Source organism: Fundulus heteroclitus, chromosome 19 (genome assembly GCF_011125445.2).
Source record: "Fundulus heteroclitus isolate FHET01 chromosome 19, MU-UCD_Fhet_4.1, whole genome shotgun sequence".
Lineage (NCBI taxonomy): Eukaryota > Metazoa > Chordata > Actinopteri > Cyprinodontiformes > Fundulidae > Fundulus > Fundulus heteroclitus.
Window position 1 is genome coordinate 11,475,454 of NC_046379.1, and position 11,900 is coordinate 11,487,353.

Here is an 11,900-nt window from a genome sequence, read left to right on the forward strand (position 1 = left end):
TAAGGGCAGGCTTGTGTCTGCAAAAACACGTCTATAATCATGCACTGGGAACACACAGCAGAAATCTTTCAATATGAGGTGTGATTACTTGTGTCTTTTTCTCCATCCAGACCACTGCGCTGCAGGATGTTAACATCAGAGGAAAGTTCAACAAATCTGCGGTTAGTTTCAGACATGGCTCCGGTGCTCGACTCCTTCTGTATTTTCTACGTGGACGTAGAGCTTCTGAAGTTGTTTTGACACGTTGAGCAAGTGGCATGTAAGTTTTCATGTTTCGTTCCATCATTTCGGTGAAAAAGAAATTGCACTTTGTGCCGTGTTTTCTTTTGTGGTTGAAATTACAGTACAAACTCTTATAATGAAGCATGTGCTTTAGATAAAAACGTCCAAATGCTATGACATATCTCAGCTCAAGTGTGTCGCGTTAACAGATCATTGGTTTTGTGTGCGTGTATATACACTACGCTGTGTCAACATAATTTTGCAGAGACGTGATTGCACTCTGGCACTAATGGGCAGATCAAAAGCTGGAAACGCAGACATTTGTGGAACTATACTGCTTGTATTCATCAGATTCAACAAACTGTTTTTAGAAATTTATGCAGCATTAAGTCAAAATGCTGCCATGTGCTCTGCACGGGCTGAGCCACAAGCATCCCTGAGTTGCATTACAGCACTTATAGACAGGAATAGACATCAATTTGTCTTAGATTCTGATGGCCACAAGGATGGACAATGAAATAAAATGGCCTGAAATCCTGATTAGTAAAAAAGATATTTCATCTTCCAGTTAAACTGAAAGGGGGAGATTTGATCTGCGTAAGTGCTTGCAGATTTTTCAAGAGAAAAATTTGCTCTGACAGGAATGAAGCGCTGAACTTGCCAGGTTCATGCTATTCTTACAATTTGTGCTGTCAGTCAAACGTTAAGGCAGCACAATTAACCTTTTATTTATCTGCTGATGAAAAGTCAAACTCAAGCAGCTCAAGACTGAACACAGAGGGCTAATCCAAAAATGAATTTATTCAAAAGCACGGTCTGTACATTGCCGTACCATTATATACATGTACAGTGGATTATTATACAATGATTTTACAATTGATGAACAAAATTACATAAAAATGACAAAAGTCACTGCATAACTGTTTAAAGCACAAAGTACTTTTGTGAGCTGTATTTTTTTTTCCTTTAAGGACAGTCCTCACAGCCAGGCAGAGAAACCATGTTTTTCCTTCACCACCCATATGCTGTCAATCACTTTGCCATACTGGAAAAAGATAAAAAAAAACACAGAAATTGTTACTGACATTATTTATGGAAAAGTGTCCCTCCATAAAATGCAATCTTTCCCTTTTGCCATGCCTTTGCACATGTTGTTCCACGTGCACTCACCTGGTCATCGGAGACCTGCTCCAAATAAATGTGGGTGGCGTTAACCACTTGCATGCGGCTGTAGCCATAGTCAGTGCTGCGGAAGGCGCTCCACTCTTTTGGGTTTGGATTGAACCTGTCGGTCCTCTCTCTGCAGCCCTGTGGAACATTCAGCAATTATTAAATAGACTAAGATGAGAGACACACGCCTTTCTAAAACTCCTTCCTAAAAGCCCTGTTTGACTTGTGGCTGTGCCTCAGTGTGGGTCTGGCAGTATTTTGATGTGCTGATGACTAACCCCTCTGTGGCTGGATGACAAAGTGTGCCCTGCCTGGCTCACCACCACATCAGAAAACACTTACCCAGAGGAACAGCTGGTTCTAAACTTTTGTGGCAGACCAGCAGCTGCACACATAGAACTGTGTACAATACATTGCTGTTTTTGTTTATGTTAGTGAGTGCATTAATCTGTGTGGAAAATGTTCACAATAACGCAGTGATGTGAACGTACTTACTGCAGAGCCTGTTATAATATGTACTGGAGCCTTTGGGTTTACATATGGCTGCTCTTTGCTTCCATTGTACACCTACAATGGAAACAAAGTGAATATGGACTATTGCTGTAAAACACAGGATAGCATTTGTAGAAGAATTGGAAATTAAGATTTCAGGAGCTCACCTTGTCGCCATAGACGGGCCAAAGTCTTTCATAGGTATGCTCGTGTGCCCACAACTCTAAATCAACCCCTAAAAAGAAAGTAGTTTACAATTAGAAACATGTGGAAAACATAATTGTGCACATTTACAACTAATTGCACAGTTAACTAATGTTTATCAGACTCAGCGGTGACTTAATTGAGAGATTTTTGGGCAACAAGCAAAAGCTTGAGATCAGCGCAACTAAAATTCTCCATTCAGGAAATTGCATGAAGTTAAAAAGAATGTAAGACCAGAGAGATTTTAAAATGCAAAAAAAGTATCTAAACATTAAATAACAACAAATATCACAACATATAATAAATTACTATCAGTTATTTTTCTATCATTATTATAATATGAAATAAACAATTGTTTATTTCAAACAGGTCTCTTTTTGAAAATGAGATACTGGATCTCAATGAGAATACCTGTATAAACGTTAAAGAAAAACAAATGTATACTATTACATTATAAGCCAGTAATCCACTTATAACTTATTACGATCAGAATAAATCAATATTGTTTGTATATTTATTTCTCATGACCATACTCTGTAATTTTAAGAACAATGTCTTTATGTATGTATTTGTGTACAGAAGTATTAATTAGCAATACAGAGCTAATGTCACAGAGGGTGTATACCGTAGTAGTAAAACAGATCCTCCAGACCAGGAGCTGGTGGTTTGATGTCATTCCGTCCCACTCGGACCTGAGAATATCCAAGCAGAATAGTCAATGTGAGGTATGAAACTCTTACTGGTAGCACTTAGTGGTGTTCCTGCTAGCTTCACTCAAACTAGGGCCTTATGCTGAGAGAAGCAATCCAAAGTGGAAATTATGTGGCCCAAAATATGATTATGACAACACAGTAAACTAAGTGTACTGTGGTGTGGCTTGGCCGGTCTGAGGAGTGTAACAAGTATGCTTCTAAGGGTTAAGCGTTGTTTATGAATAAAATAGTCAAACGAGTAGATGTAAATACCCAAGAGTCAAACTTTGTACAGTCATCCTGGTCATCATCAGAGCAGTACATGGGTCTGTGTCCCATGGTGATGATCCAAGGACGTAAGGCTCTGTTCTCTGGCTTGTTAGCTTCCTAAGACAGAATACAAACATTTTCCAAATTAAAAAAGGAGAAAAAAACAGAAACATGACAATGTATTTACAAAAGGAGGAACAAGTACATATCTGTTTATATAACTGAGTAAAATGCATTTTTTTTAAAACACAAAAGGAGAATCCTTAACCTCCAGATCTTCCTTCAGCCAATTGTACTGCTTAAAGATAAGGTCCATGCCGTATTCAAGGTAGAAATAAACTTCTGTGGAGAAGGAGATGATGTGTGCCGACCCCAGGTTCCAGCTGCAGACACATATCGTTAAAATAACACACAGACTTAACCCAGCAGATGATGCATGCCAAAAACCACTTGATAAGGAAGCCAAGACAAGCGTTTAAAGCTCCACATCATGTTAAATGTACCTCAGATAAACTTCCAAGACTGCTGCTACTAAAATGGATTAAAGCTAAATTCAATCAAAAAGGCTGCACAGCCCTTCTGCTTGCATGTTACAATAAACCTGCAGATAAATAAATGCACATTAAACAATAACAGGTACAGTAGAAGTCACAAAGGTTTCTGTAAATTGCAGAAAGTTAACTTTAAGATCTATTAGGTGAATATGATTTTAATTTATAATACACAGTATATTATAAACTTTCATATCAGTTACTGGTGATAGATTTCCGCCACCTATTGAAATCTTGTTTTCAATCCATCGCCTAAAGATTCAGTTAATCAGTTTCAGGAGGATAATTCATTTTTAATATTTAATATTGCCTTTCTGCATTGCAGGACTTTAAATGTTGTCATAGTATAATTACAATCTAACTCCTCTACCTAAGTCTAAGTCCATCAACTACAAAAACTAAAAGTATCGAAACATAAAATTTTAAGACCGAACCAAATATAATTTAAGCCTTAGTGTAGAAAATCTGGTAATTTTTTCAGAGCTTTTATTGCATAAAATATGGATATCACTCAAGTCTTTAGTTACAAGAATCTTTCCACCCTACAGACATCCCCAAGTTAAAGGAGCACTACTATTACGTAATTTTGTAATGGAAGCATTACTTTTTAAAGTTAAAACAATCTGTGCGTACATTTTGTGTAAGACTATTACTACTTCAGCGAGCCACTATGTAACTGCAGGTTTTGTCTGAATTAAATAAAATGTTAAAGAAAACAAAAAATACTTTCTACAGTAAAGTTCTAGAGTAACTTTCTTCTTTTCTGGAGGAATACAAGGACACAAGACAGCATTATCTCAGCGTGTTAACTTTTTTTGTCATTGGATTACAAAATAATCTGGCAATAAAATGTAATCACATTTAGAAACTTTTTTAATTATTAGTTTCATAAATGTCAAAACTTGCTTCTTCACAATTCATTTACAATTAACCAACTCTAATGACTTTTTCCAATGGTGCTGGAAGATATGCCAGGCTTAAAGCAGGTATTGCTCCAGATTCCTCCTTCTACGCATTTAACACTGCAACATACATAATTTGATGAATAGCTAAATTAGTTTTTCTATAACTTGGAAAAAATAAATCACATATGCGTCACATGTACACCTATGCTACAGCATTTTTCAAAACTGCTACAGAAATATCATCAAAATTTAAACTAATATCTAATAATAACATTACTTGATCTCATGTAACAATATGCAAATGCTCTGTCTTCGCTGACGAAGATTCCCTCGCCCTAGGGATGTAAACGGCCTTAAACTGAAAACAAAACTGATAGCATAAACTACTCTCTGATGAATTCAAATAATAATTGTCTGACCACTTGGGAGCAGTCTGAGTGCATTGAATTTTAATTCCCAGATGGTCAGTTGATCCTTAAATAGGGATACTAATTGCAAGTAGGTGACTCCATATTAAAAGTTCCAGACTTCATACTGTTGAACACTGCAAGTTTCGTCTTGTGACATTAGCTTTGCACTGTGCAGCTGCTGATCCTGCCCGGTGTATTCTTTTTCTTTTTTATACCACAAAGAACATAGAGTACTTTTGGTCATTTATGTAAGATTACTTTCCAGACCCTTTATTTACTTAGCTGAAATCCTATTCTTTGTGTAACTACAAATGTCTAAAGAAGTTTTGTTTTGATTCTCTAAATTTCAATTTTCAACCCACACATAAATAAGATCTTGGGTTTCATTTTTCTCTGACTGGAGCATAGTGACCTTACAGTATCTCTTTGTGCTTTTCTTTTGCAACGTAACTACTATATTGCTTAAAAGGGACAGTGTGTAACTAATTTCGCTTTTAATTAGCAAAAATCAAATATTGCTTCTATAAATAAATATTCTGGCAAAGTCTAATAACACCATATCAAAAATGAAAGTGTTCTCATAATTTAGAATTAGTAGCTTATACTGGGAGGCACCATGTTGCGTTGCTATTTCTGATTTCAGTAGCCGAAAGGGGACAAACTTGTCAGCCTTACGTGTTTTCCATTTCTGTCTTCTATATGAAGATGCAAAACAAGCAAAGACGGCTGTAGCTCATTCTATTTGTCATTTTCTGTTGAAATGGAGGACCACCCATACTCTTTGCCCAGTGAGAGGGAAGAAAAATTTACCAAGAAAAGAAAAAGTTATAATCAGGAAAAATAAAAAATTAAGAGTCCATATCGGCGCAGCTAATATTACCAGGTGGAGTGGAGATAATTGTGAGGGAGCTCAGACTCAGAACTGATGCGGAGCTTGCAGGCTTTCTGCTGGACAGCAAAGTTAATTTAATATAACAGAGAAGGTGATTTTGGGCATTATGTTAGAAACAGGGCAGTGGAGTGCAGCAACTACTCTGTCCTCTGGGCAGAAACGGTACATGTTGTTCACCTTTCTCTGCCTGACCAAGAGAAAGAGACGGAAGAGAGAGACGAAGGCTATGGATGTACAGTACGTGGAGAGATGTCGGCCGGCCTATTCACTGTCTGTAGTACAGCAGCAAGACCAGCTGGGTCTCTTTACTCATGGACCGCGGAACGCATTTCAAATTGGCAGGGCCCATCAGGCGATACTCACAATACCACTACCCATCACATATGCACGCGCCCGCATACACATAAAACACCACCACCCCCTTGATCGCGCAACTGATTTGCGTCACATGACACAAGACAAGCCAATCCATTTTTAGACACCAGAATGTATTGCTTTCTCATAGGCTGTGGTCCCTGAGCATGATAAATGTGTCTGCCATGTAATAATTAAAATCGGCACCGAATTTTTATTTTACTTTTTTTCTGACGTTCCAGCACACACGCCCCGGATTTATTTCCACTTACAATCATTATATTACAGCTAACACAATATTTACAGAATAAAAATACTTTAAAAAGAAAAGTCAAACTCACCCCTGCTCTAAATATTCCCGAAAAAGTGTCTCTGTCTGTCATTATGCTGGATGAAGTCCCTGGCTATCCTCAAAGCATCCACTGTGGTCAAAAGATCCCTGTGTGTGTGGGCGCACATCAAGCTATTTAGTCTTTTCTGGGTCATTGTTGATCTCAGATAGGTCTTGATACGACGGAGGGACGAGAAACACCTCTCAGCACTTGCAGTGGACACAGGGATGGTGTAGAATAACTTTAACAGCTTTTCATTGTCAGTAAAACCTTAAAGCTAACTAAGCTAACAAAGCTAACGAAGCAAACAAAGTAGCGGTCATAAGCAGCGCAGAGGTGGCTTGCAATTGTGTGGGAAAACTTTTGTTTACATCACATGACACAATCAGCCAATACATGTTTAGATGGGATGATTTATCGCTTTCTCATTGGAGAATGATGCTGCTGCCATAGACTACTGTGCATTTGAAAAAATAGCTATTGAATAATTAAATTTTATTTATATATATTATTTCACATGTTTGATCATCAAAAGTAGGTAGGGCCGCGGCCCTACCGGTTCCGCGGTCCGTGTCTTTACTGGTATTTATAGTCGCTTATATTAGACCCCAAATAAGCGACTGTACGTTCTCAAATGAGCCCAAAAAAAACACGACACACGGAATTTACAAGCGACTTTAGAAAAAGACAAGCGGACTTGGCAACAGTGTCAAAAACCATTCCACACGATCACTGTAGCTATTAGCAGTAGCTAATACATGAAGGGCATGTTTACATCATCATTCACACTTACACTCCAAGGCTTCCATAGCTATTACGGCTCGTTTGTAATTCATCTAGAGCACCACTAGATGGTGCTCCAGTGTGAAAATCTTACACACTGGGGCTTTAAGATCTGGGACTTCTGGATAGTCGCTCTAAGCTTTAGAGAAACTAATGAAGTTAAAATTAAAAAAAAAGGTAACACAATTTCTGTTAAGAGTCAAGTCAAAGCTCTTTAGCTGCAGTGAAGTCATGAGTTATAAGAGTTGAAGTCAGTCAAGTTCTAAGGCTTCTGTGAGTTCATCAAATCAAGTATAAAAAGGCATTATATTTGTTATTCGACACATCTGATATGAGTACTTCATGTGCCTGCTGTGATATATTTTAGACAGAACTCTGTGTAGTTGCACTGCTGTGATGGCCGTTTAGCCGTAGCCTGCACACCAGTGAAGGAGTAAGCCAGCAGGCCTGTCTGCATCTCAGCCCACAGAGAGAAAGCTTGCGGTCTAGCAGGGTATTATCTTACTGTCTGGGAGGAGGTATGTAGTGGGCAATGACTCACTAACTCAGATGTATAGCTCCTTTGTGTAGTCCTAAGTGTTCCAAAGATAGGAGAGACAGGCTTAACTAAAAGAGGGGCACTCCACACACTTCTGCAGGCTCTTACAACTCAGTGATGTTTACTTAGGCACACATTGAGCTTTAGTGCATCTGAGGAATTTCAATCAATCTAAATCTGATTCCAGCGTTTGAGGGTGTTACTTTTTTAAGGAAAGTGTAAGTAAAAAAAAAAAATCCTTTTTACCTGTACCATAAGCTCTCAGTCCGGCCCGGCATGCTGAAGCGATTCCTGTAGTTTGAAAAGTTGCTGGAAAAAAAAAAAAAAAAAAAAAAGTTCAGAGAAATATAATTAAATGACCCGATCCTACAATCTGCATTTCTTGAAGATGTAGCATACAGCAATTAGCCCCACAAAGTCCTGCTTTCTCACAGCATGTGGTGTATCCACCACAACACTAAAAAAAGAACTGAAATGCATGCAAAATACACTAAGCTGTCTCTGAATTACAATGACTATGCCGTTTAATATTGTTTTATCTAAGAATTCATAGAGGGAGATCATCGGACAAAAACCCTAAAACCTGCAGTGATGGATTCTGATAAAAGCTTTATAAAAAATAAATATAAACACAGGTCTAGGAGGCTGTCAGCGCTGACGTCCCCAAATTAAAGGCATGGATGTTGCCTGCATGACCTCACTCCCCAGGTCTGGATCATGGTCAGTTCCTGGAGCCAACTAATCAAATCCTGGGCCACACTGGGGAGCCTGGGTGGAGATGATGAGGGATAAGCAACTCAAAGCCTCCATGGCTGGTTACGCTACATTTGTCTGTTGAGTAAATCTGCCTTCAAATGCAGCTCCCTGTTATTTTAAAGGCCGCAGTCCGGAGAGAAATCACATTTCTAACAGTTGTTTCAGCTTTAGCGGTTCTTATAAGTCCAGATGTAAGAGGCATGCGGCAATTGTGACGGAAACATGAGCAAGAGCTTTTCAAATGTTGCACCACACAGTGCCTGAATGGAAAGTAGGGATGCTGAGATATGAACACTTGGGCTGATATAGATATCCGATATGAATGTTGCGGGCATGGCTGAGAGCCGACATCATATATTTATATATATAATAATATCTAAACACTAACATTGACCGATACCAATGTTAATGCCGGTATATCGGGCATCCCTAAGTGAAAGATGTCCGTTACTCAGATCATGTGCTCGTTCTTTATGCTTTCTATTTTATGTATGAATGAAGTAGCAAGTATTCTTATTCAGGCCAGGGGATAAGGATAACTTTTCTTTCTTCTTTCACAAAGATAAGAAAAAGGCAAAATCTTTGATAGCAACTGATGCAGTATTGACTGGGTCAACAAAGCATTCAAAACAACAGCAAAAAAAAAAAAAAAAGACTTCTACTGATGCTAAAAAAGGTCAAACAGTAATATAGGGTTCCATAGTGTAGCATCTGTAGGCAGATTGCACTATGATAAATATTTCTGATGTCGGTGTTTAAGCCAAGGTTGATCTGCATGTAGATAAATATGTATTGCAACATCCATTTATGTCAGTCTGCGGTCCTGATTATAGTATTAATCTTAAACGGATGCTGCTAACAAAATAAATACATAGCTCACCGTATGTCGGACTTTGGTCATTAGATTAGGTACATGAGCTCATTTGTTACAGCCATATATACCAACAACAATTCCTTTATAAATTTGAGAAAAGTAACAAATATCCTGAGAAAATCCTAGTCCTCAACTACTAGGAGCCGTATCAAAAGTTTATACCCCCCTCTACTGGTTGAGAGACGTAACAGTAAAGTATGAGCAAACGTCTGCAGACTAAGTGCTGTCCACTGAGGAGAAATAAACAACAGAAATTTATCACTGTTGTAAAACCAACCAGGCAGCTAAATGGCTGAAAATACCTAAAGGAAAGTAGTCTGGAAATTTTAACATGGTTCCGAAACTTACTTTTAATGTGAAAATTTAAAAAAAGATTTCTAAAATACCACATCTCTAAAGTTCTCAGTACTTTTTAACATAATAGTAAAAGTTTAAAACTAAATTCAAATACATTTTTATAGCATATATATATTTCAACATTAAATACGTACATAAGCTGAAAGGAATGGACAGCACATTAAGAGAACGGGACCGCGAACAGAGTCTAAACACTAGAGTATTTTAAATAATCTATTTTAAGTTTAATTTATATGATAACCTTTTCAATTCTACTTAATTTATATTTTATTGCTTATTTTTTATATGATTCTGTTATTGGGCTTCACCGGGACCAGGGTTACAAAAGTTTCCTTCCACCTCATGTTTTTTAACCATGTGTAAAATGACAATAATAACTGCTTCCATACTGATCTAGACCTAAAAATCCATAACATTCAAATTTTTAGACTTGTCCAGAACGTCATAAAGGAACACAATAAAATTCAGGGAACAGGATGAACAGATGACAATAATTGCAGACTTTAGTCATCATATGGCTAACTTCCATCTCTAGATAACATTTCAAACAGTGAATGTTATCAGGTTTGATGAATCACACACTGCTTAGTGAATAAAGACATTGATGATCGGAAAATTGGCATCTTCTGAGGATCCACTGTTCTCATCCCTCTGGAATCCCGACTAAAAAAAAATAAAAATCATGTGGCCAACTCAGTTTCAGTTACTTTTTTACCCATTAGGTTTTGAGGTTGGAAACACAGGAACAGAGAGGTATGAGGAGAGAGAGCACAACAACAACAAAAAGGGCTTCAAGTCAGTCACAAGCTGCTGGGTATATTTGGACTCAGAACAACACCACAGAACAAAACAGACATTTAGGCATTATTGAGGGCAAGAGGAGCTGGATTTACTGGTTACGTAATGGAGCAAGATGATTCCTGATATCAGGTTCTGATGTCTGGATGTGAAGCCAAGAAAAAGAGACTTCTGTTTGCAGCTCTGAAATAAAGACCAGGCTGTAGAGACATTACATATGGCAAGACTGAAAAAAGGAAACTGTCCCACTACAGCAGCGGCAAATCAATATTATGGTTCAGTATCCGATGGCATTAAATGTTTGAGTATGCAAGAGGCGCTTAGTAAAGTACACCTAAATTGAAGGATCCATAGGCTGCTGACTCCAAAGGATGGAAATCAAATGTAAACCTGCCAAGAACGCTTTTCTTAAGAAACCGAAGCTTTAATTAAATTTGCATTAATAGCTTTACGACACAATTTCCATCTAAATCTAAAAGGAGGCACATCACACTCTGCTCCCCTCCAGGTTGCAGAGCAGTCCACACCTCCTTTTTCAGCCATTTATGTAGTATGCTGGGGACAATATAAGGAACAGCCGAACATTTTGACTTGTAGCTTTGACATCCTTCAGTTTGGACTACAAATCGCTCCATGGGTGCGAAAAGAAAGAGGTTAAGTAACCCTGACCCCTTTAGATTGGGTTGATCTTTAACCACACTGAGCTGTCACTTTACTGGCTCTTACAGTAGCTGCATCAATAGTCGCCATTTTGCTTTCTGACAGTTCTGCGGTACTGCCAGCAGGTGGAACAACAATGTTCATGTCTGCTATTCCTGCCCGGAAAAAGTTGTTTTCAAGCTCGAAACTGACTAAATAAACACTATCAGGATGAACGCTTAACATATATTGTTTTATTTAAAGAGGGATATGTGTGTTTTTGTGTTTTCTGTTTATTGGTAAGAATGCGTGACTACTAGGCCCTGTTTAAAACACCAATTAGAAATGATAATGGCTAAATTTCTCAAGCCTAAAGCTAAGAGATGCACTGAACTACGCCACTGCTCCTACATCACAAACGAAGTCTGGGAAAGCAAAAAACAGCTACTGAGCAGAGAATATTGGCAGTCGGATAAATGTTTGTTTGGAGAGTGTTGCCTTGTTTAGATTGGTGGTTGCTCCTGTGGCTCTAGTCATAAGAGCCTGAAATAGCTCCCATCTGTTTAAGAAGTAAAGTGAAGAGTTCTCATCAGAAACCTTCTGTGTTGTATCTGAGAGCCAAGCTGTGGCTGACAATGGAGCCAACTTAACAAATGAAAAA

At 38.1% G+C, this 11,900-nt stretch overlaps 2 protein-coding genes across 2 annotated transcripts in view; one reads left to right on the top strand and one right to left on the bottom strand.

Annotated features, from left to right (window-relative positions):
* The window catches only part of LOC105938389 (KATNB1-like protein 1), a 70,316-nt gene that overhangs the window by 19,260 nt on the left and 39,156 nt on the right, over positions 1 to 11,900 (top strand). The gene's annotated exons all lie outside the window — the stretch shown is intronic.
* Positions 1,004 to 8,219, bottom strand: LOC118567005 (acid phosphatase type 7-like; the record flags this gene model as incomplete). The annotated part of the gene is made up of 8 exons (XM_036150937.1): positions 1,004 to 1,267; positions 1,393 to 1,530; positions 1,888 to 1,959; positions 2,052 to 2,119; positions 2,714 to 2,780; positions 3,054 to 3,167; positions 3,319 to 3,433; positions 8,062 to 8,219. Coding segments are annotated over 8 exons (798 nt in total), but the record flags the coding sequence as incomplete, so codon positions are not given.